The sequence below is a fragment of the Apodemus sylvaticus genome, chromosome 1, assembly GCF_947179515.1.
Source record: "Apodemus sylvaticus chromosome 1, mApoSyl1.1, whole genome shotgun sequence".
In the NCBI taxonomy this organism is placed as follows: domain Eukaryota; kingdom Metazoa; phylum Chordata; class Mammalia; order Rodentia; family Muridae; genus Apodemus; species Apodemus sylvaticus.
This window is the reverse complement of record NC_067472.1, coordinates 45,290,517-45,313,937: the sequence shown is the minus strand read 5'-3', so window position 1 is coordinate 45,313,937 and position 23,421 is coordinate 45,290,517. Positions and strand designations below refer to the sequence as shown.

The following is a 23,421-nucleotide window of genomic DNA, read 5'->3' as shown; positions in this document are numbered from 1 at the left end:
CACTACTCAAAGGGAAAGAAACCAGACACAAGACAATTTCCCAGCCTTTTTGCAAGTGCAATGTGAAGACAGCCTCATGGAAACAACAGAAAGTTGATTGCTGGAAACTGAAACAAAACAAAAAGCAAACAAAAAACAGAGGGGACTTAGGCTCTAAGGTACAAGTCACAAGTACAGAGTAACTCTGCTTACTACTGTACGGAGTGCTTCAAATTTACTAAGAGTACATTTTTTCTCTTTTAAAAAAGTTTATTACTTATTGTTTGTGTCACTGAGTGTTTGGAGGTCAGAGGATAACTTGGGAAGGTTGATTCTCTCTGATCATGTGGGGCCTGGTGACTGAACTCAGGTCACTAGGCTTGGCAGCCAGGGCCTTTATTGACTGAGCCATCTCAGTGGTCCTTAAGAGTAGATCTTCAGTGTTTCCACCACATTTACAAAGGCAACTGTGAGGTATGATGAATACACTCATTAACTTGACTGTGGTAACCACTTAGCAGTGTGAGCATCTATCAAAACATCCTGCTATATATACTTTAATCATATATAATTTTTGTTCGTCAATTATACCTCAACAGCCTGGAGGCAAGGTACAAATCTCTCTATTTCAACATCAAGTCTTTCTGTGGGCCTACTCACCTCTTCTGGCCTCCAACCCCATGCTGATGTTTCCAGCAGGTTCCACCACCTCTCACATTCTTGGCAAATTCAGCAATTTGCTATGTCACTTGGAAACAGAAAATCCAACCCAATAGCGCTTAACCTAACACAAATCCCCTGTTCCCTCACATTTCCTGGACATAATGTTATTACTGGCAAGTAAGATAAACACAGGTTGTCCTGGATCTGGGTGCTTGAAACTTTCACGTATTTTATGTAGGGGCACCTACTTCTCAGTCTTCCTATGTTTTCATCAAGTCTTAAAAGAGGAACTATTCTCTCAATAGCTCCCAAACTCCCCTCTTCCCCGTGCTGCCTATAAGACACCCTTCCAGGGCTAGGCAGGGCTTGGTAGGTCAAGTACTGCTTATTCTCACACATACAGAGAACCTGAGTTTGCATCCACTTAAAAAGCAGGAACCCCAGTAGTGCTGGCTGCAGACAGGAACATACCTGGGGCTAGCTGGCAAGTCTAACAAAACCAGTGAGCCTCATGCCCAGCACTAACTACTCTTTCAGAGAACAAGGGAACTGGTGATAGAGGAAGATACCTGAGCTCTGGGCTCCATTTGCAGGCACACAAGGAACACACACACACACACACACACACACACACATACACACACACACAGAGGGAGAGAGAGAAACAGATGGACAGAGATAGAAAGACAGAGACAGAGACAGACACACACACACACACACACACACACACACACACACAGAGAGAGAGAGAGAGAGAGAGAGAGAGAGAGAGAGGAATCATGCTTCGGTATTTACCACGCTTCTTCGTTTTCTCTCTGATCTCCACACACCCTTTAAGGGATCATTTTCAACAACTTCAAACAATAGTTCAGGAGAACTATTTGTTTCTACTTAAATGATTTCTTAGTGCATTTGCTATTAAAAGAAAGGAATGGGTAGGGAAAGAGAGAGAGGGAGGGAGGGACGGAGAGAGGTGGTTAGTGGTATTGCTTTGTGGAAGAAGCAAGCATACATGCCTCCTCCCAAGAAATGTTATACTCAAAGCAAAGCAGCAGCTTTGGGAGGAGAGCTGAAACAATAGATGTTTTTGCTTGAGAACAACAGATGCTCTTTGAGTCATGTTTGTCTAACTAACTCCTTCACAAGTTGTGCCTAGAATAGTACAGGTGATTATGCCAGGAAAGGAAGTAACCTTACCTGCAAGGTATGTAGAGTGTGCAGTAAGCTGATGCCCCATAAACACCAGTTGTTATTCACTGAATGGGCTTCAAGAAACATTAAAATGGGTGTTCTTCTTTGAGTGGAAGGGCAGGGGAAAAATTCTCTAATGAGAAAACATCTCTTTTAAATCAAGTCAAGGAAGAGAATTCTAACTGGGCCAGGACATTTTCTTAATGTCAACAAAAATAAATTATAACCATCTAGCAATATTTAAACCAGTGGTGTCTATGTTCAGAATTTCTTCCAATGGTTTCTTGGAACGACATTGATTTCTATTTTCAGCTAATCTTAAAGGTGGGAAATCCTTCACGGAGACTTGCATGAAATTCTCTAGTTAAACAAGCCCTTCTGTACGAACATTGCCTGTCAAAGTCACCCTCGTGGCGGGATGTTCACATGGACACTGGAAGACAGTGACTGGTTGCTCATTCTGTTGAAGGCAAACATCTTTTTTTTTTCATTGTTAAGTAGCATGACATCAAAATCTTTTTTAAAAAAGATTTATGTATTATTATATATAGATACACCATAGCTGTCTTCAGATACGCCAGAAGAGGGCGTCAGATCTCATTACGGATGGTTGTGAGCCACCATGTGGTTGCTGGGATTTGAACTCAGGACCTTCGGAAGAGCAGTCAGTGCTCTTAACCACTGAGCCATCTCTCCAGCCCCTGCATGACATCAAATTCTTAATTGATACAAAAATAAATAAATAAATTCGTATGTGTGTGCATACTAAAGATGTTTTTATTTTCATTTATTCGTGTTTGTATGCACAAACACCATGTCTCTGGGGTGTTGAAAAAAGGGCAGACGAGGACATCAGTACCTTGCTGCTGGAGTTACAGGGGGTTGTTGTTAGGCTACCTCAAGATGGAGGAGGATTCTAAGATGCAGAGACCAACGACCCCATGTGGGAACCAACCCCTTCAGGGAAATGCAAACTGGGCAGTCTGCATTTCCCAGAAGTCTGCTGACCGCCTTATCTCACAAGAGCAGCTGGACCACAGGCTTCTGCTATCCCAGCAGCCAGGGGCCTTCCTCATGACAGCTTGCTTGCAGACGTCCCTTTTGTCTGCTAGGGCTTAACTTTATCCTTCTCAACTAAATTCCCTTTTCATGGGACAGCTCTCCCATCTTTTAGAGACAGCCTGGATGTTCATTCCCCTGAAGAAAGCTTTGTCTTTCAGCCTCAGTGGGGCTCTGGTGGTCTGGTTCTTTAAGCCTCACAGCTGAGTCACCCGATGTTGGTGCTGGGAATCACTTGCATCCTCTGAAGGTCAGTAACGGCTCTTAACCTCTGAGTCACTTCTCCAACACAACGTCTGTACATTTTAAGGAGCCAAATGCAAGCCCACCACCAACCTAAGCACTCTGGGATCTTGAGGACAGATTAACACTGGCCTACAGAAGCAAGGCACTTATGGAGGACGGCTCTTCCATAAAGCAACACCACCGACCAGCACTACCCCACCCCCCTCAACAGCAAATCCAGTGCCCTTCTGGATACTTCTGGAAATTGCTTCACCTGATCTCTACCACTGAGAAATCGCATAGCTGCAAAAGCATCAGGCCCTAAATCACGATGCTAAGTTCCACAGCCTGAATCTAAAACTTTTCCTGGAGTAGTATCAAGAAGGCGACAGGGCCCCTCCGCCTTGAGTAAACATGCAAGATATACAGGGAGTAAGATTCCCTAAGGCGAACCATGACATACAAGCTTCAAATACAGATTTGACAGCCAACAATGTTATGGAGCTAGAGGGGATGACTCAGAAACGTGCACTCTAGGGGAAACTCCAAGTACTTATTTCTGTTCATTATCTGTTTTCTTCTAGGAGGTCACATGGTAAGTAGTTTTCCTCAAGATAATCTCTTACATATTGAGAATGAATATTTTGAAACTATTCAGTGGTACCAAAACTGCTTATCTGATACCTAATCTGGCTTGGATTAGCATATGCTTGATAATGGGAAATGCTGAGGCTGGGGATGTCGTTAGTTGGTAGAGTACTTGCCCACCAAGCATGTGGATCTGAGCTTGAGCCCCATACTCTGTGTTGAAATGCTCTGCAGGATGGAATGGTTTTTGCAGTCCCACCACTGTGGAGGAGAGACAAGGTGTCTGGGGCATATAGGCCAACTAGCTGCTTGTTAAGTTCTAGGTCAGCAAGACCCTTCTGGAAGAAGGGTGGCCAGTGTTCTTAAAAATGACACCTGAGGTTATCCTGTAGTTCACACGCACATGAATGTACTCACACCTTAAAAGAAAGAAATCCGAAACCACGAGTGATGGCTCATATATGCAATTACAAGATGTGAGACCTGGGGCAGGAGGATCAGGAGTTTGAGGCCAGTCTGGTAAATATTATGAGATCATACCCAATTCAACTAATCAATCAATCTGATTGATTAATCTATCTAGAACTGGGGAGTAGCTCTGTGACATCTTACCCTGTCCAGCAGGTGAAAGCCTTGATATGCACCCCAGCATCAAAAAAAAAAACAAAAAACAAAAACAACAACAACAACAAAAAAAAAAAAAAAACGGAAGAGGGGGAAAAGAAAAAAGAAAGGAAGGAAGGAAAGAAAGTAGTCTTTTATAAATCTGTAAGTTTTCAGGTTTTGAGGAATATTGAAGATCCATCCATTTTGTTACTTTCTAGAATCTGCTTCATCTAAAAATGTCTAGAATCTGTCACTTGTAGAGTTCTGAATGTAGGAGGTGCAGCCAAGGGGAAAGGGGACCCTCCTCCCCAAATACTGAGAGCTTAGTCTGGGTACCATCATGTCTGATATGTTGAACAGTCTTGGGTGCTAGCAGCAAAACGTATTCCAGAGCTTTCTGAAAAGCTGAATATTTTGCAAACTTGTCAATGATATTATTTTGTGCTGGAAATCAAATCAAGACTCTCATATGTGCCAGACAGACAAAGGTGCCACAGAACTTTATAGCCTTGAAGTTAATCTGTGGAAAACTGTTCTGTCCATCAGTCCACAATCTGAAGTGTGTCTAGCGTCTGAGAAGGCAACTCACAGCCTTTATCTTTGTACAACCTGCTTTATTTTGTTTTTTGATGGCGTCCCTTTGTATGACCCTGACTGGTCTGGAGTTAGCTATAGAAACCAGGCTGGTCATGAGTTTATAGTAATCCTCCTGCCTCTGGAGTTCACCATCACTTCTAGTCTTTTATCCTACTTTGTAATATAATTTTCTCTATCATATCTACCTTTCAGACATTTTTACCTTGCTAAAAATATTTCAGATGTCTCTACCTTGCTTTTTTAATCACTGCTCACAAGTATAAAAACTATATCTATCTATCTATCTATCTATCTATCTATCTATCTTCACAAATATAAAAACCTTTATTGTGATTGGTGGAGCTGAGAAAGGAATAATTGTGCAAAGACAACATTGGTTTCTCAATGATGGATTTTATTGGTGATATGAATGATTTATTCAAAAACATAAATAGTTTTGCATTTTATACTTCATGACAATGATTATTTAAGCAACTGAAGATATCCAGTTCCATCTACCCTACACGGCCTCTACCAACCAGGATCATGGGAAGAGGAAATAAAGCCACTTAAATGAACTCTACTAGATAAAGGACACAAACAAATGTTTAGAAATAATAATGTTCCCAGGTTTTAAGGTGAAACTGTTTTTTTTTTTTGTTTTGTTTTGTTTTGTCTTGTATTTTAAGCCTTGGCTTTGAAACAACCTTGGCAATTGTCTATAAAATAATCTTATTAAATTAACTTATTTCTAACAAATGATACATATAATCTTCATTGACTTAAGAACTAGAATCCCATTTTATTTGTGAATGTGATTACTAAAAATTTTCTATAAAAGACCTTAATGACAGCATTAAAATTAGTGTTTACTAACAAACATGACCTCGACGTAAACAAAGCCTGCATCTCTCCAAATGAACTGGAATTCTACTCTTCTGGAGTGTCTAAAGGTTTCATTTCCAAGTTCTCTTTGTAGTTCTCTGAGTTATTTATCCCACTGTATGAATTTCTTTTGCTTTAAGTCATATTGAAAAACTCTAAAAATAAAATCCATTGAGTCACGGTAAACAGACACTGTACATGCCCTGTGTCAGGCACTGGGACACTGCAGCCTCAGACATAGTCCCACAAGTGCAATGTCACAGGGTGAGGTAACACAAAGTGTGAGGGCTTCACAGCATTGACTCAAGGCTCTGGGATTCTGGAATCCTAGTTTGACTCCTATAGTGGGGCAAAAAATAAAAATAAAAATAAGAAGTAAAAAAAATCCTCAAACTTGCCATTTAACTGAAATAGAGCCCCACTACAATAAAAGCGTTTAGATGAATAAACATCAAATAGTTGATTTTTTTTAAAAAGTACTTGTAGTTAAAATAAGTTAATTTCCAGTTTTGCAAAATTCAAGAGTTCATCTAGTATAAAGCGAACCCGGCTGGATGTGCTGAGCACTGGTGGTGCCAGGGTGGGGCTGCTGCTAGCTGGGTCCCTAGACTGCTGCTTTAACCCTTTGTTTTCAATATGGAAAAAGAAAAAAAAAAAACCTGTTTAAGTCACAAGTGATATGTCGCCAGGTGCCGCTGGTTTTAAAAGATGCCCCATCTCATAAATAAAAGCCTTTCTATAAAAAGAACCATTGGACAAATCCTGGGTGCAAACTAAAGAGAGAAATCAGAAGCCAGTGCGGGGCATCTGCTGCATCTCCATCACTGCTGGTGGCCCACGGCAAACACGTTTCTATTGGTTCAGCACAAACCCAGCTTGTCTACTGATCCTCAGTTTTTCTAATGAGAGTCGTCATTAAAAAAATAGTTTATAGTTTTGAGGCAGAAAACATACTTTCTCAATTGAATGCCTTAAAACTGTCTGATATTATGATTTTTTGTAAATTATTGGAGTTGGGTATGTTTTAGAAATAAAGGTACATGGTTAATGATTGTTATTTAAATGGCAAGTCTTCACATTCACTGGAATTCTGGGTGAACAGTTGAGATTTAGCTAAATAATATTTAGCTAAATAATATTAAGAGCAAACAAACAATCACCCCCCACCCCCGCATTGGAGATGAGAGATAGAACTGAATCTCACACATCAGAATGGCTAAGGTTAAAAACTCAGGAGACTGCAGGTGTTGGCGAGGATGTGGAGAAAGAGGAACACTCCTTCACTGCTGGTGGGGCTGTAAGATGGTACAACCACTCTGGAAATCAGTCTGGCGGTTCCTAAGAAAACTGAGCATGACACTTCCGGAGGACCCTGCTATACCTCTCCTGGGCATATACCCAGAGGATTCCCCAGCATGCAGTAAGGACACATGCTCCACTATGTTCAGAGCAGCCTTATTTATAATAGCCAGAAGCTGGAAAGAACCCAGATATCCCTCAGTGGAGGAATGGATACAGAAAATGTGGTATATATACACAATGGAGTACTATTCAGCAATTAAAAACAATGGATTCATGAATTTTTTAAGCAAATGGATGGAACTGGAAAATATCATCCTAAGCGAGGTAACACAATCACAAAAGAATACACATGGAATGCAATCATTGATAAGTGGATATTAATTAGCCTTGAAACTCTGAATACTGAAGATACAATTAGCATATCAAATGATTCTCATGAAGAAGGAAGAAGAGGGCCATAATCCTGGAAAGGCTTGATCCAGCATTGTAGGGGAGTACCAGGACAGAGAAAAGGGAGGGGGAAAGATAGAAGAATGGATGGAGATAAGAGGACTTATGGGACATATGGGGGGGACTGGGAAAGGGGAAAGCTTTTAGAATGTAAACAAAGAATATAGAAAATAAATTAAAAAATACAAAAAAAAGAAAAGAAAAGAAAATAGAGGAAAAAAAAAAAAGAACTGAAGAAACCCTATACCGGTTGCCTATACCGTTTGGTGAAAACACACTGTAATACCACAGCTCTTTTCAAACACTTTGTGTGGACACAGGTGTACTTCTCCACTTCTTTCCCTCTCATCAAGGCCACAAGAGAGGAAGAAACTAGCAACTAGCAGGATAAGAAAAGCCAGTGGGCAGATAACATGAATACTCAAGGAGAGAAGGCCACCACCCGAAACACCATTGGATCCAATAGGCAGAAGCCTTAATTTCTTGGGCCAGAGCCAGTGGCTAAGACTTGTGCTGGGGGCTTAGCAACGGCTTAGCAGATTCCCTTCTTCCCTCAGACGCCTTACTTCTCCCTCCCTGGTTTTCGGTATTAGTGACAGGTGACTGGGTCACACTGAAGACCCAAAATACAGATATAGGGTCCTAAGACAGCGACATGTGTGCAGCTCAACGGTATGCACAGTCTGGGAAAACAAGATAAAGAAAAAAATATAGGTCTGTAAAACTGAGTTGACTGCCTTCTCCTTTTTAAAGAGACGAGTTCTTGTTATCTTGCCCTGGCCGCTATCACTTGAACTTAAACAATCACCCTGCGACACAGGCACAGGCCACACACCCTTAAAGGAGTGGGGGGCCAGAAAAGGGGAAACCATTTGAAATGTAAATAAAAATATATCGAATAAAAAAAAATAGACCCTGTCCTTTTTTCCCCTTGCTTTTGAAAACATGTATGCATAGTTATAAGCAAAAATTATGACAGAGTTATTTATGCCAAACATATCTTAAGCTCCCTGAGATGATGTGTGGAGACTCACTACCCAAAATCACAACAGGAAGGAAATTATTTACAAGGATAACTTAGAGTAAAATCAAATGTCTATTCCAAAAAAAAAAAAAAAAGAAACATACAAGATAAATCATATCTTTGTGATTGGTTGATGCTACAAATTTATTCATGTCAAGAAAATTATCGCATGTTTAAAATTCTCAAGAGGCTTTTGGCATAAATCAAATCTCACTTAGATTAAGTACCTGGGTTCTTTGATTAGGTCTCGAGGCTGATGTTTTTCATTGGTCTCTTTTTCCAATCACCTGGGTCCCCTCTGTGCATAAAATCTTCCCAGCCTCCAGCCATCCTAACTCGGTCCTCACATTTCCTCTAGAACACTTGATGTATCAACCTCTCTTGTAACTATATTCTGTAGGATTCATGCAGCTTCCCCGACAGGAAGACTTCAAAGTCATCACCCCAAGGAGGACCCCATAGGAGAGAGGGGAAGCAGATGAAGGTACAGTTTGTGCATCCTTGTCTTCCCCAGGGCTGCCAACAGCGCTTAGTGTTCTAAGGTCTCCAAGGCTTTATGCCTCAGATGTTCATCCAAACACTGGATGGCAAAGGGGTCGACATCCATGTCAAACTTATTGGCAAAAAAGTGGTGTTTGTGCAGCATCCAGCTCAAGTCACCAGCTCCAAACACGCACACGGAGCGCACGTGGGTACCACTGCATGGTGGATAAGGCGCGCCGTTGGAAACATCACCTTCGAAGTACTGCCACTTGACAAACCTAGCAACAGCGTTCATGTCAGACAAGTCATACTTCTGGCTTGAGGGGCGAGAGCCAGGGACTTTGGGGATCCTTTGGATGGTGGCCCAGAGGAACTCATCTGGGCTATATGTGTCCTGTGCCCACTCCATGAACTTTTGAATATTTTCATTTTCCAGCACATAGCCTACATATTCCCTACTGACCACGAAGTAGGCGCTGCCTGAAAAGAGAGGAGTTTTGAGCGGAGGCTGTGCTTTGCCTACTCCAGTGTTTGTCAGCTTCCCATCAATGATGACGTATCTTTTTTTCCATCTCTCTTCCTTGTTGGAAGGCATCTTCTCAGTTTCCAGGTTGTTCTCCCCTATGAAGGACTTGAGCTTCCTGACAATTTCCAAGTTGGTTTTAATAGGGAAATCCATACCACAAAGATTGATCAAGTACTTCCAGCTTGCACTCATTCTGTACAGGTCCTTCATGCAGTTGAGGTCAGCCTGAACCCGACTCCAGGATGCATAAACAACACTCTCCAACCGGCTGGCCACGAAGACATTATCAAAGCAGGATGCAATGCCCCGCACCGCGTCTAAAAAGGATTCCTCTGCTTTTTTGTCCACGTGAATGCAGTAGAAATTCTGAGGCATATAGATGGCTCTCAGGAGCCTGTCAAGCATTTCAATCTTATGATGAACCACTATGGAATATGCAATTGGAAAGCCTACCTCTTCTTTAGTAAGGGGCTCCACAATATATTTGCGTGTCCTGATGAAAGAGGCACAATCACGGGTCATGTTTATATAGTCATGCGGTGTCCTCGTCCGGCGCTTCTTGAATTGCACTGTTAAAATCTCAAGCTTCACCTTCTGGATTTCTTCTGGGTCACCCTGTAAAACTTTGGTGCAATTAATATTGCTCTTAGGATCATCTCCGGTAAGCTCCAGATGTCTGACACTAACAAATTCAGGCTTCTGATGAATCCTTAAAACAGAGAAGGTAATTAGAGAGAGGACAAGAAACATAAAGTAGTATTTTGTAGGATAAGAAAAAAGTCTCCTCCGAAACAAGTTTCTCAGCATTTCAAAGAACAGTCAGTGGCTTCCTGGTGTGGTGGGGCAATCTTCTAGGCCTTGGACGCCAATGATGTTTCCTCCAGTGTCCTGCTGTGGCCAGATGAGATGCCAGTTTATCAGAGGGACAAGATATCACTGCACAGGACAGAGCTAACAAAAACAAAAAGAAAAGAAAAAAAAAAAAACAACAAAACATGTTTAGCAAATGCAATCATTACAGTGTCTTCTTAGGCTCAAAACTACTCCCTTTGCTAAGAGGCCAGCATTTTGGTTTTTGTTTTTTGCTTTTGTTTGTTTTTTTTAAAAAAATAAATAAATAAATAAAAGATCACTTCATAGAAGATCCATTGTTCTCATATTAAAGCCAGAAATAGGGGGTAAAAATAAGCACCAAACCTAATACAAGGATGTCCTAAAATAGCCTACTCGAGACATCTGAGGTTCGATGTGGTGGCACAAACCTTTAATCCCAGGCAGAGGCAAGTCTAGTATATATAGTAAGTTCCAGGACATCCAGGACTACAAAAAGAGAGACTGTCTCAACAACTGGATAATTCTCTGACCTGCAGACACACAGGAGAACAAGAGCACAGGTGGAGGGCATGGCTGTAATGCTCAACTGTCCACACATCACACGTGCCAGGGCTCTGCTGGTTTAAGAATAAGTACCTCTATCTTTATATCATCACTAAGTTCCTCCCAAGGGCATCAACAGGCAGGAGACACTTGCAAGGGTCAGATCCAGCCTTTCTTTTGCTGATTTAGGGCAGTGACACACTTAGAGAAAAGTTTAAAAACAACTGAGAACTTAGTTGGGAGAATGCCTGCTTGGCAGGCTTGAAACACAGGATCCAGTGGTCAGCACCACATAAAATCACACAGAGAGCTCATCCATAACCCCAACATTCAAGAGGCAGAGGCAGAAGGGTCAGAAGTACAAGGCCATCCCTGGATACATTATAAGTTTGAGGCTACCTGAGTAAAAACCAACCAAACAATAAAACCCCCCTTCTATAAAACTGCAACTTATGGTAGATCTAAATTCAAATGCCAAGAGCTCAAACAACTTTTAATGTATAAAATATTTATATATGAAATAAATACTGTGTAATACTTATATATGCTATATAGTATATTATACTATGTTTATATTTATATATTTTAATTATTTATATTCAAACATGATAAAAATAAGTATATTTATATAACTACATAGTATATTCTACTACATAGTATATTAGTATATAAAAGTATATTATAACATACTATAGATAATTAGCATATTATATATACTAAATAATACATAGTATATAATATACTATATATACTAAATAAATAGCATCAGATAGTGTGTGTGCCCTCAGACCCATATGTGACATATGTGAAAGGGTGAATATACGCATGCTTGTATACATGTATTGTTTCTCAAGTGCATTTTGACTTTTTGCAACCGGGTCTCTCATTGGCCCACAGATGACCAAGTACTGCAGGTTGGCTGGCTGGCCAGTGAACCCCCGGCCCTGACTTCATCTGTCTCTCAGCACTGAGATAGCAAACTATGCAACTACAGCAGCTTTTTTAACTACCCAATGTAGATGTCAGTCCCTTGCAAAAGCAGCAAGCTCCCTTAACCACTGAGTCATCTCCCCAGCCCTCCCAACCTCCACTATGTGGTTTGTTCGTTCGTTTAAGAACAATTCTGTAAATTCAGTGTATTAAAGTCTTTAATCCCAGCACTCAGGAGTCAGAGGCAAGTGGATATTTGTGAGTTCCCAGGCAGCCAAGAGTACATAGGGAGACTGCTTCAAAAACAACCAAAGAAAAATAAAACAGTTGGTTCTGTAATTATGGGTACGATTCAAAAAAAAAAAAAAAGTCAAAGGTCATTCATTTTACCCAAACAAGATCTGAAGCAATATTGAAGGGTGTGTGTGGTGGTGGGGGCAGCAGTGTGTGTGTCATTTTGGGGGACAGGTTAACCTTCAACTACTGATGATCATCCTGCTTTAGTTAGCTTCCCAAATACTGACTGGGATTGTAGGCACGGACCACCACACCTGGTTTGAAGTAAATTTCTGACAACAAAATAAACAATGTGACTTGAAAATATTTCATTAGGAAGTAATTTGTTAGTACTAATAAAACAAGGTAAGAAATAAATAACTGGTTACTATAAGTATAACATAACATGAAGAAGGCAAATGGATGGAACTTGAGAATCATCATCCTGAGCAAGATAATCAGGACCCAAAAGGACATACGAGGCAGGAGTCCAGCGTGGCTGCCCTTTGAGAGACTCCACCCAGCAGCAAACTCAGACAAGGGATAGAGAGACCCAGAGCCAAACAGTGGATGGAGCTTGGGGACTCTTATGGAAGAATTAGAGGAAGGATTGCAGGCCCTGAAGGGGATGGGAACTCCATAGGATAACCAACAGAGTCAACTAACCTGGACCCTTAGGGTTCTCAGAGTCTGAACCTCCAACCAAAGAACACACAGGGGCTGGATCTAGCCACTACTCCCCCACACAGATATGTAGCAGATGTGTGGCTTGGTCGTCAGGTGGGTCCCAAACAACTGGAGCAGGGGGCTACCCCAAAAGCTGTTTCCTGTTTGTGGGATATGTTCTTCTAGCTGGGCTGTCTTGTCTGGTTTCAGTGAGAAAGGATACAACCAGGCAGAGACTAGATATGTCAGGATGGGGGGGATACCCATGGGGGTGATCATCCTTTCAGAAGAGAAGGGGAGAGGGGAGAGGGGAAAGGGAGATGGGTTGTAGAAGGCAGTGAGAGGAGGGGGCTGTGAGCAGTATGTAAAGTGAATAAGTATTTTAAAAATAAATAGAATAATAAATAATTTTTTTTTTAAAGAAAAACATTCAGACTTCATTTTACCATTTAGAATCGCAGGAAGTCTGAATCTGTCGAGGCTCTGATTCCTGGTGACATCCTGTATTTGCTCAGAGGGGTTATTGTGCTGCCAATTGTCTATCGAGCACCAGGCATCCAGCGACGATGACATGTCCCAGCAGGCTCTTCCGACAGTCTGTAAAAGACAGAGGGACAGGAGGGAAGGTGCTGATGGTGTGTGTGCTTACCGTACGCACACCACCAGGAAGCAGCTGTTCCACTGTGGTTACCTGTCGCCCCCTCCATCAAACACGAGGCTCACCAGGGCCTCTGCAATCTTCTTTTTCTAATACTATGCTTGTGGGATTTTTTTTTTCTTATTTTCTCTCTCCTTCCTCCTTTGAGAATCAAACCAAAGACCTAATGTATGCCAAATAATCTGCATGGGTTAAGCTTTCTAAGAAAAACTCCAACAACATTCCCAAAATGAGTGTTAATGCTAGTGCAAACTTAGATCAACAGTCTAATCTAACCAGAAAATCCCACCCATTTGCCCTTGCTATGAAGGCGCCCCGTGCCCACCAACATATTAGCAACAACCTCATAGGTAAGTAAGCTGTTCACATCATTATCAACACTCGAAGTTTCTATTACTAACATTTCAACAATGGGGTGTGTGGGGGGGGGGTGCCTTGAGAGATAGCTTGCTGCTCTTCCAGCTGACTTGAGTTCTGTTCCCAGCAACCATGCCAGGTGGGTCAAAACCACTTCAGACTCAATATTCACACACAACCATATACAATAGACATAATTAAAAATAAAATAAATATTAACTTAAAATATCAATAACAAACAATATTCCTCTAAGGATCTTTGCCCCTTTTTAGGTTAGGGAAGAAGAAAAGAGTCCTTCTGACCAGCCATTAGCAGATCAGGAAGTTAACTGGACAGAGACTTCCTCCTTTCTTTTTCTCTTTCTGAGGCAGTCTCACTGTGCAGCCAAGGCCTTCTGTGAACCTGTAATCCTCCAGCCTTTGTCTCTAGGGTGCTGGGGTTACAGAGCTGATTGGAGACTTGAGTGGCTTCTCAACAATAAAAGCTCTTTTTTATTCTTTTTTATTTTTTTATTTTCTATATTCTTTGTTTACATTCCAAATGATTTCCCCTTTCCAGGTTGCCCCCTCCTCATAAGTCCCATAAGCCCTCTTCCCTCCATCTGTTCCCCAATCAACCTCCTCCCACTTCTCGGTCCTGGTAACCCCCCTACATTGCTGCATCAAGCCTTTCCAGGACCAGGGCCCTCTCCTTCCTTCTTCTTGGGAATCATTTGATATGTGAATTGTGTCTTGGGTATTCAGAGCTTCTGGGTTAATATCCATTTATCAGTGACTGTATTCCATGTGTGTTCTTTTGTGAATGGGTTATCTCACGTAGGATTATATTTTCCAAACTGATTAGAGATGTGAGTGGCTTCTCAACAATACAACTTTTTTTTTTTTTAAAAAAAAAAAAGGCACTAACATGAAGGGTGGAAGGTCTGATTTCTAGAATCAACACTCTGGAAGATTTCACAAGATGCACAGCTACAACAACAAACACTTATAAGACATGCAAAGAAACCAAAATATCTGCCCCTATTGACCCCTATGGTGGTCAATTCTATTCCCCAAAGCAGCCAGGCACTGGTCTTAACAGACTACCATTCAAACAAAACTGATTAAATAATTACTATGCATCCATTCAAACAATTTAAGAATTAAACAAAATTAGAGATAGCTAACCAAATTGAGAAATTGAGAATGGCAGTAAAAGAACTTAGTTCTTAAAAAAGTCTGGTGGATAATCAGTAAACGGATCTAACACATTGCAATGCCTGGACTAACTAGAGGGATCCAGAAGCAGGGAAGAGCTGACATAAGAAAGAAAGAATCCGTGGGTGAGGGGTGGGCGTGGGTGTGGGCTGGAGAGATGGCTCAGTGGTTGGGCATACTGGCTATTCTTCCAGAGGAGCTGGGATCAATTCCCAGCACCCCCATGGTTGTAACTCCAGTTCGAGGTGATCTAACACTGTCACACAGACAAAAACCAGGAAAACAACATTCACAAAATAAAAATAAATCATAAAAACAAAAGAAGGAGAGAGAGAGAGAGAGAGAGAGAGAGAGAGAGAGAGAGAGAGAGAGAGAGGGAGGAAGGAAGAAGGAAGGAAGGAAGGAAGGAAGGAAGGAAGAAAGAAAGAAAGAAAGAAAGAAAGAAAGAAAGAAAGAAAGAAAGAAAGGAAGGAAGGAAGGAAGGAAGGGAGAAAGAAAGAAAGAAAGAAAGAGAGAGAGAGAGAAAGAAAGAAAGAAAGAAAGAAAGAAAGAAAGAAAGAAAGACAGAGAGAGAGGGAGGGAGGGAGGGAGAAAGAAAGGAAGGGAGAAAGGAAGGGAGAAAGAAAGGAAGGAAGAAAGGAAGGAAGGGAGAAAGGAAGGAAGGGAGAAAGAAAGGAAGGGAGAAAGGAAGGGAGAAAGAAAGGAAGGGAGAAAGGAAGGAAGGGAGGGAGGGAGGCTGCAGACAAGTGACAAAATTCAGTCTGAGGAACAAAGCGAACAAGCGAGGAACACTGAGTCACTGAGACCCAAGAGACAACATGAAAAGACAGTGTCTGGAAATGTGGGTAGGGGACTCCCAAAAGAAAAGAACAAAGAAAGAGGGGCATGGGGAGAAATGTTTAATAATGGCTGAAAAGCTGTATTCAGAATTGCCAAAATTTGGATACACTGTCCTTCCGTAAGTAAACAGGTAAACATACTGAGGTATACCATAACTAAGAGCAATGAGTCCACAGCTCAGAGATTGTAAAGTGGAAATACGCACAGCCAGGACATAAAGACCTGGAGAGAAAGTTCCTGAAGCAGGCAAGCTGAGTGTAGCAATTGTTTCCACGTTGGGAGGATCTTCTGCAGGGAACGGTGCAATTGATGCTTGGGTGGGACCAATCCTAGGCTCCGTTTATGGACATGGAGGCTACAGTGATGGATGGAAACACTTCTGGACATGCTTCGGATGTACTACAAAGTTTTGACTGGGAACAAAGATGATGCTCCAAGAGTGAGTTAACAGGAGGCGCCTCATGAGAGAGTCAGCCTCACTTGCTGGCTAACATATCCACATGACAGCGGCACAAAGATTGGCAAAAGGAAGTTAGTTATCTCGGCACCACAGAAAGAAGCCAGTTGGAAGAGATTGCAAACGGTGCCAAGTGCTTGGTGTTCTGGAAAAGACAAAACTATAGAGAGAGTACTAAGATCAATGTTTGTCAGAGGTGTGGAAGAAGTGGGGAGATCGAGTTACGAGCAGAGACATTACTCCATGTGATTTCAGCTAAGAGATGGGAATGATCAGCAATTAATTTCTGAGCACCAGGGTGCAGAAATCCCATGTGATTTCTGACAGAAACTCATATACACACAAGACACAGACATAACCAGAGATACAGACAAGCAGACAGACAGACAGACAGACACAGATACACAGACACTCAAATGTAAATGTAAGATGTTTATAACAGGAGAAATAGTGCACAGTTATGGAAACTATTCTCTGCAATTTTTCTGTAAACCCAAAACTGTTCCATAGGAATCTATTAAAATGAACTGTACCCCTTGGTTCTTTGAGCTTCAGCAAATATAAACTCAAAAACTGCCAGGTATGGTGGTCAGAGCCTTTAATAGGAGTCCTCTACCGGCAGAGGCAAAGGTTTGGGCTACATAGCAAAACCAGGACTCAAAAGACAAGACGAAATAAAACAAGACAAAAAACAAAACAAAACAAAACAAAACAAAAAAAAAACCACACACACATACACACACACAAAAAAAGCCTACAAATGATTGTCATCAAAAGTTCAACGATCAGTGAAAACATTAGAAATTAGGACAGTCCCAGAAACACTAAGTTATGCTAATGTAACTATTCTACAAGGAATAATAAATAGAGTCGTTTGGCTGAAATAGAAGGATGTTGACATTAACCCAAACCCACACAAGTTAATACAACATAGCAGTGGTGGTATACACACACATAAGCATACAGCTTGTTAATATATGTTCTCAGTGACTTGAAGGACAATTGAACAAACTAATAATCCCTTTGATTTTGTACATTTATCACCATCGTAAATGGAGACAGAGTTTCATTAAGATTTTACACTACTCATTCCAACTTCAACCAGTCGAGCATTCTCTTAAAGTGAAGAGACAAGAAAACATGACATTACAGAAGAAGGGATTTCCGTGACAGACAGAAGTTGGAGAGAAACATGTATGACTGCTATGCTAACAAGTTACTAAAGATTCTTTTGGTGGTTGTTTGTTTTGATTTTCTTTTTTTAAAGATTTATTTATTCATTATATGTAAGTACACCGTGGTCGTCTTCAGACACTCCAGAAGAAGGAGTCAGAGCTTGATACTGATGGCTGTGAGCTACCATGTGGTTGCTGGAATTTGAACTCAGGACCTTCGGAAGAGCAGTCAGTGCTATTAACCGCTGAACCATTTCTTTGTAGGCTGTTCCAGGCTGTCCTGGAACTTGATCTGTAGACCAGGCTGGCCTTTACCTAAGAAATACACCTGCCTCTGCCTTCCATCTGCTACTGGGATTAAAGACATGAGTCACTATGCCCTGTGAAAGATTCTTAATTTATGTAGAAAATGGAACTGAGAAGAATTGGAACAAAATAATTCTGAAGTGAGAACAAGAGAAGATCGTGAAAACAGAGGCTATGAATGTGTGACTAACACAACACAAGACTAAGCTCTACAAACAAAGTCTTGGTTTTTTGTTGTTGTTGTTGTTGCTGTGGTTTTGTTGTTGTTTGTTTTCGTGCCAGTAATAAGGAGACTTGGTAAAGGAAAGCGAACAAGAGAAGAATGGCATGTCTCAAGGACAATACACACACTCTCTGGGTTACAACACAAAATAAATAACCACCTAGGTCAAGGCAAGAGGCATCTTGGTCCTCATCTTGAAGTGGTAGGGAAGACAAATGACTTTGGATGAAGAAAGGAATTAGAAAAAAAAAAACCAACCAAACAAACAAATCCCCCAAAACTGGAGGACCATAGTGAAGACAACAGAGAAGCCATGTGAATCCCAGACCACAGCAGACAGAAGGAATGAGCTCTATTTACGCTATGGACCTTCGAAAGGTTGAGGGACTGGTGCACGTTTCAAGACTCATGCAGGAGGCACACACACACACACACACACACACACACCCCTTCATACACACCTTAAACAAACAAGTAAAGTTGAAGAACATAAGAACTATGAGGGAGATTACATTGTCAGAAGACTGCTACAACTGCCCTATGGTCTTCCATAAGGTGACTTTGCTAGCCCACAATAATCCCTCTCTCCTCCCCACTCCCTCCCCCCAGAATTGAGAATGTTGACCAACAGAGTTTGGGAGGAATGATACGGAGTGCCTAGGTCGGTCCAATTAGGAACATGAAGTGTCCACCTTGCTGCCTTGGAAATGGGCTCTCCAGAAGCTTTTTTCAAAATTCTGTACTATGAGAAGAAGAAAAGGAAGAAACCAGAGAGTGGGGCCCCAGCCATCAGCTCCAGTCATTACAGGTGCCACAAGCAAATGGATAAATCATCAGATGACTGGCACTGTCGTCACAGTCTTACCTGAACCCCCGGAGCGTAGAAATGAAGAATAAAACAGATGGGGCTACAGTTGAGGTAGGCCTACTAACCTATAGCAATAGGTTAGTAAAACACACAGGAAAACCTCAGAACATCTAGCAAAAAAAAAAAAAAAATAGGCCCTCAAATATTAATGACATGGTAGCAAAAATGAGAACCCTCAATAGAAAGAGTAGAAGGAGCTACATAGACAAGGTGACTCATGGAACAGCACGGGCGAGCATAGGATAACCAGGAGAATCACCAAGAGATTAAAGCACACTTACCCCATAAACCTGTTCTCAGGAAGCTGCCCAAGCTCAGCTCTAACACAGTGAGTGAATCCCAGAACTGTGACAGAACAAATGGAATCAGGAGAGGCCCCAAGAGGGATGTGCTCACAAAGATAAAAGGATGCGAATGAAAATACTTCAAAATAGTATAAACAACAGCAGTCTTTGGGCTGAATTTGATAGCTACGTTCAAAACAAAGCAAAGAAGTGAACCAGGAACACAACTGTGGAGTTCAAAGACACCAGGTATGTACTAGCTTCCCATGGCTTAGCTCTGAAAATCTTGGGTCTTAGAATATAGATGCTACTAAACAAAATCCAATAAAACTATGCTCTAGGCTGTGGGATCCATTCCCCATACCCGGGAAGAAGGGGAGAGGAAGAGGAGGGAAAGGATGGGAAGCAGAGGAAAGGACAGAGATGAAGTTTGGTAAAGCAAGGCCAGAAGCAGTAAGGCACAGGAAATGAGTGTGGCTACTCAACAATGCCCATAACTAATCAGAGCCCTGTGGGAGCACAGTTTCCCTTGCCACTATAAAACAAAGGCTTCTTTCTACCTTTAATTAACCAAGAAACAACTGTTTTCCATAGTTCAGTGTGCAAAGATCCGACAGAAAAAAGTCAAGGGGAGCTAAGGGTGCAAGCCAGGGCAGGGCTATTTTTACAGAAGATGCAAGCAAGACCCGCAAACCACTGATTGTCAGATCACATTTATCTTAGAATATGTAAGAAACATAAGAAGACAGCCAGTGCAGATGAGGACATTTCAAAACCACCATCTATTTGATATAACCAGGACACACATCTCTTTTTGTCAAAATAAAAAAGATTCACTCATATTCATCCCCAAACACACACACTTGTGAATGTAAGTTAATTTACAGAAAGACCACCGCACAGAGAGGGAATTGGAAAGAGTAAGTATTTAAAGAAATGTGTGCTGTGGCTCAGGCTAGAGAGAAGCAGACACGGACTGGACATGGCCAGGGCTAGAGAAGCAGGAGAGAGGCACAGACAGGGAGGGATGGAGAACAGGGAGCAGGGGCAGACAAATCACATGGATTATAAGAACTAGCTGTGGCAACGAACTCTTCGGGGAGAGGGGGGGGGCATGGAGAAGCCACTTCACAAGTTCCTAAGCAACACTGGCCTTTATCTAACCCCAGAAATCCTTCTCAAGTCCAGCTTGAGCTCGTTTCTAGATATACAAAGAACCTGAGTCCCGACAAGTATATTTTTAATACTTAAAAAAAAAAATCAAGCATGGTGGTCCACAAGTATAATCCCAGCACTTAGGAGACAGACAGAGGATGAGGAGTTTCCAAGGACCAGTTCAGCCTGGCCTCTAGAGCAAGACAGAAGAAGCTGGGCAAGGTGGTGCACACCTCTAATTCCAGCACTCAGGAGGCAGAGGCTGGCAGATCTCTGGGAGGTCAAGGCCAGCCTGATCTACATAGTGAGTTACAGGATAGCCAGAGCTACATATTGAGACTCTTATCTTTAAAAACAATAACAAAAAGGCTTTCTATTCTCGTGTGTGTGTGTGGGGGGGGGGGAGTTATATGTGCAGGTACCCACCTGCCACACTACTCACATGGAGGTCAACGAATAACACAAAGACGTTGATTCCACCATGTAGGTAAGTCCCAAGGATCAAAGTCAGGTCATCCGGCTTGGCAGCAAGTGTTTTTACCCACTGAGCTATCTCATAGTCCCAAAGCAAGAATTTGGAGAGGTGATAAAAATGTTCATCTTATTATAAATGGGCATATTAAAACTCTACAGTATCTTTCCCCTTCCTATTTTACAGTGCTCACAACAAAAACCAAGGCCTTCTGCATACTAGGCATACTTTACCTGAGCCATACCACTGACACTGGGCATACTATTTTTGTTTTGTTTTTTTGTTTGTTTGTTTTTGTTTTTTTGGATTTGGTTTTTTTGAGACAGGGTTTCTCTGGGTAGCCTTGGCTGTCCTGGAACTCACTCTGTAAACCAGGCTGGCCTCGAACTCAGAAATCTGCCTGCCTCTGCCTCCCAGAGTGCTGGGATTACAGGCGTGCGCCACCACTGCCCGGCTTGGGCATACCATTTTTAAAGCAATAGAAATACTCCTGAAGGGCCTGGAGAGATGGCTCAGCAGTTAAGAGCACTGACTGCTCTTCCGAAGGTTCTGAGTTCAAATCCTAGCAACCACATGGTGGCTCACAACCAGCTAAGTGTATTCATATACATAAAATAAATAAATAAATCTTTTTTTAAAAAAAAAGAAATACTCCTTAAAAACTGCACTTGTGCTGGGTGATAGTAGCATAGGGCTTTAATCTCAGCATTTAGGAGGCAGAGGCAGGCAGATCTCTGTGAGTTTTGAGTAAAGCCTGGTATACAAAGTGCATTCCAAATCAGCCAGGGCTATACAGAGAAACCCTATCTTGAAAAACAAATAAATAAATAGGTAGGTAGGTATGCAGATATTTGATAAACAGACAGGCAGGCAGACAGACAGAGAGATAAAAATAAAATATACATGTACACAAAATATACGCACACACTTATATAACCATATGGGCATTTAGAGCAGGCCGCGCACCTCACTGCAGCAGGAAGCACAGTCTAAATATCTCCAGTTAGCATCTCATCCCAGGCAGTACTCTTGTGCTCAGTCTCTTTCAGAGACTGATGTGACATGAGCAGGATACCAACTCTTCTGTGTAATACCAAGCCACACAAGTGTCTCAGTGTTCTGACTCCAGTGAGGAAGCCCAAAGCGCCACCAGGAGCAGGCCAACAGACATGCTAGAAAGAGATGGCTGAGGGCAAGGACTGGACATGTGGGTGAGGTGTTATCTTTCTTGTCGTCTGCACCTTCACAGCCCCTTCCTTTGGGCATGCCCACCTTTCGCCCATTCCAGTCCTTTTAGAAGGTGGGTTCTATTACCCACCCATTGCTGTATGTCACTCACTGAGGTCTGCTTAAACTCGGAGATATCCAGTGAAAGATACTCTAACCACAAGGGAAGTTCTTGGCATTGATCAACTGCTCTCAAAATTTTTCTGGAGTTTTCTAAGGCTCCCACTGGGGGGAAAAACATTAAGCCACATAGACTATTTTTTTATAAGTGGTGCTGGATTGCCTTTTCCATGGTGCATTGAAAAGAGTATTTATGTTGAATATTACAACCAAAGTCAGATTACATGATGAAGGGAGAGTCAAAGGGGCATCTCCCCTTCAAACCCAGTGCCAGGCATAGCCGATCATTCGATGTCTGCTGAACAAGTGAGAGTGTAGCATCTATCTATCCCCTCCCTCCTTTAATCCCAGTACACTGAGTTCTGTGGGCCAGCCTAGTCTACACAGCAAGCTCCTAGACTGTCAGGGTAATGCAACAAGCCATTGTCTCACAAAGAAGAAAAATTTGGAAACACAAAACAGAAGAGAAATCATAGTGTGCTAAATTCAAACCTTTTCAAACATAAGCACTGGCTCACAGTAGATAGAAAATGTAAGTACTCATTAAATCTTTAAAGCATTGCAGAACATCAGAGTACTAGGCATCCTTCCTCTCTTGCTTCATAGACCTTCCCAGGGGCTCTGTGATATGCAATTTCTCAACAGAATGGCTGTAGAAACAAGGATTACAACATGGCTATTTTAAGTTCAGCTAAAACATATGTAAAGAAAGCACTGCTGTCCTAATTTTTCTCTTCTTGCCAGATAACGTTTTCTTTATGTTTGTTTGTTTGTTTGTTTTTACAGATTTCAAAAACAATGACTTCTGTTTAGATGTGACAGGTTTACCGTTGTTACATTCTCATAAAGAATGTTTAAATATGTATTTGTTATTTTTATGTATGTGCCAATGTCTACAAAGGGCCTGAGGGTGTTAGAAACCCTCAAGCTGGAGTTACATGTGGTTGTGAGCCCTTTGATGTGAACACTTGGAACTGAACCTGCATCTTTTGGAAGAGCAGGGAGTACTGAGCCATCTCTTCAGTTGTGGTTTCTAATAACCAAAGTGTTAATATTGAAAGACATCTATTCCACCAAGAATATATGAGTTGGGTTTGTGTTCAGTCTATATTAAAACTGATTTTAGGGCTTGAGAGGTGACTCAGCAGTTCAGAGGACTGGTTCTCTTTCAGAGAATGAGAGTTCAATTCCTGTATCCACATCACAGCTCACAACCAGTTGTAACTCCAATTCCACAGGGCTCAATGCCCTCTGCTGGCCCCCATGAGCTCCAAAC

General features: G+C 41.7%; 1 protein-coding gene across 3 annotated transcripts in view; it reads right to left on the bottom strand.

Moving 5' to 3' along the window:
* Nucleotides 1-5,281: 5,281 nt before the first annotated feature.
* Gcnt1 (glucosaminyl (N-acetyl) transferase 1) overlaps nt 5,282-23,421 on the bottom strand; it is a 40,411-nt gene continuing 22,271 nt past the window's right edge. For 2 of the 3 annotated variants that reach the window (XM_052188662.1, XM_052188655.1), the window contains 2 exons: nt 13,253-13,403; nt 5,282-10,508 (listed from right to left, as the gene is read on the bottom strand). In XM_052188662.1, coding sequence (XP_052044622.1) covers nt 9,078-10,364 — 1,287 coding nt within the window. In that variant the 5' untranslated portion in view covers nt 10,365-10,508; nt 13,253-13,403 and the 3' untranslated portion in view covers nt 5,282-9,077. Of the gene's footprint in view, nt 10,509-10,819; nt 10,922-13,252; nt 13,404-23,421 lie in introns of all 3 variants that reach the window. The other variant, XM_052188670.1, reaches the window with a different exon arrangement.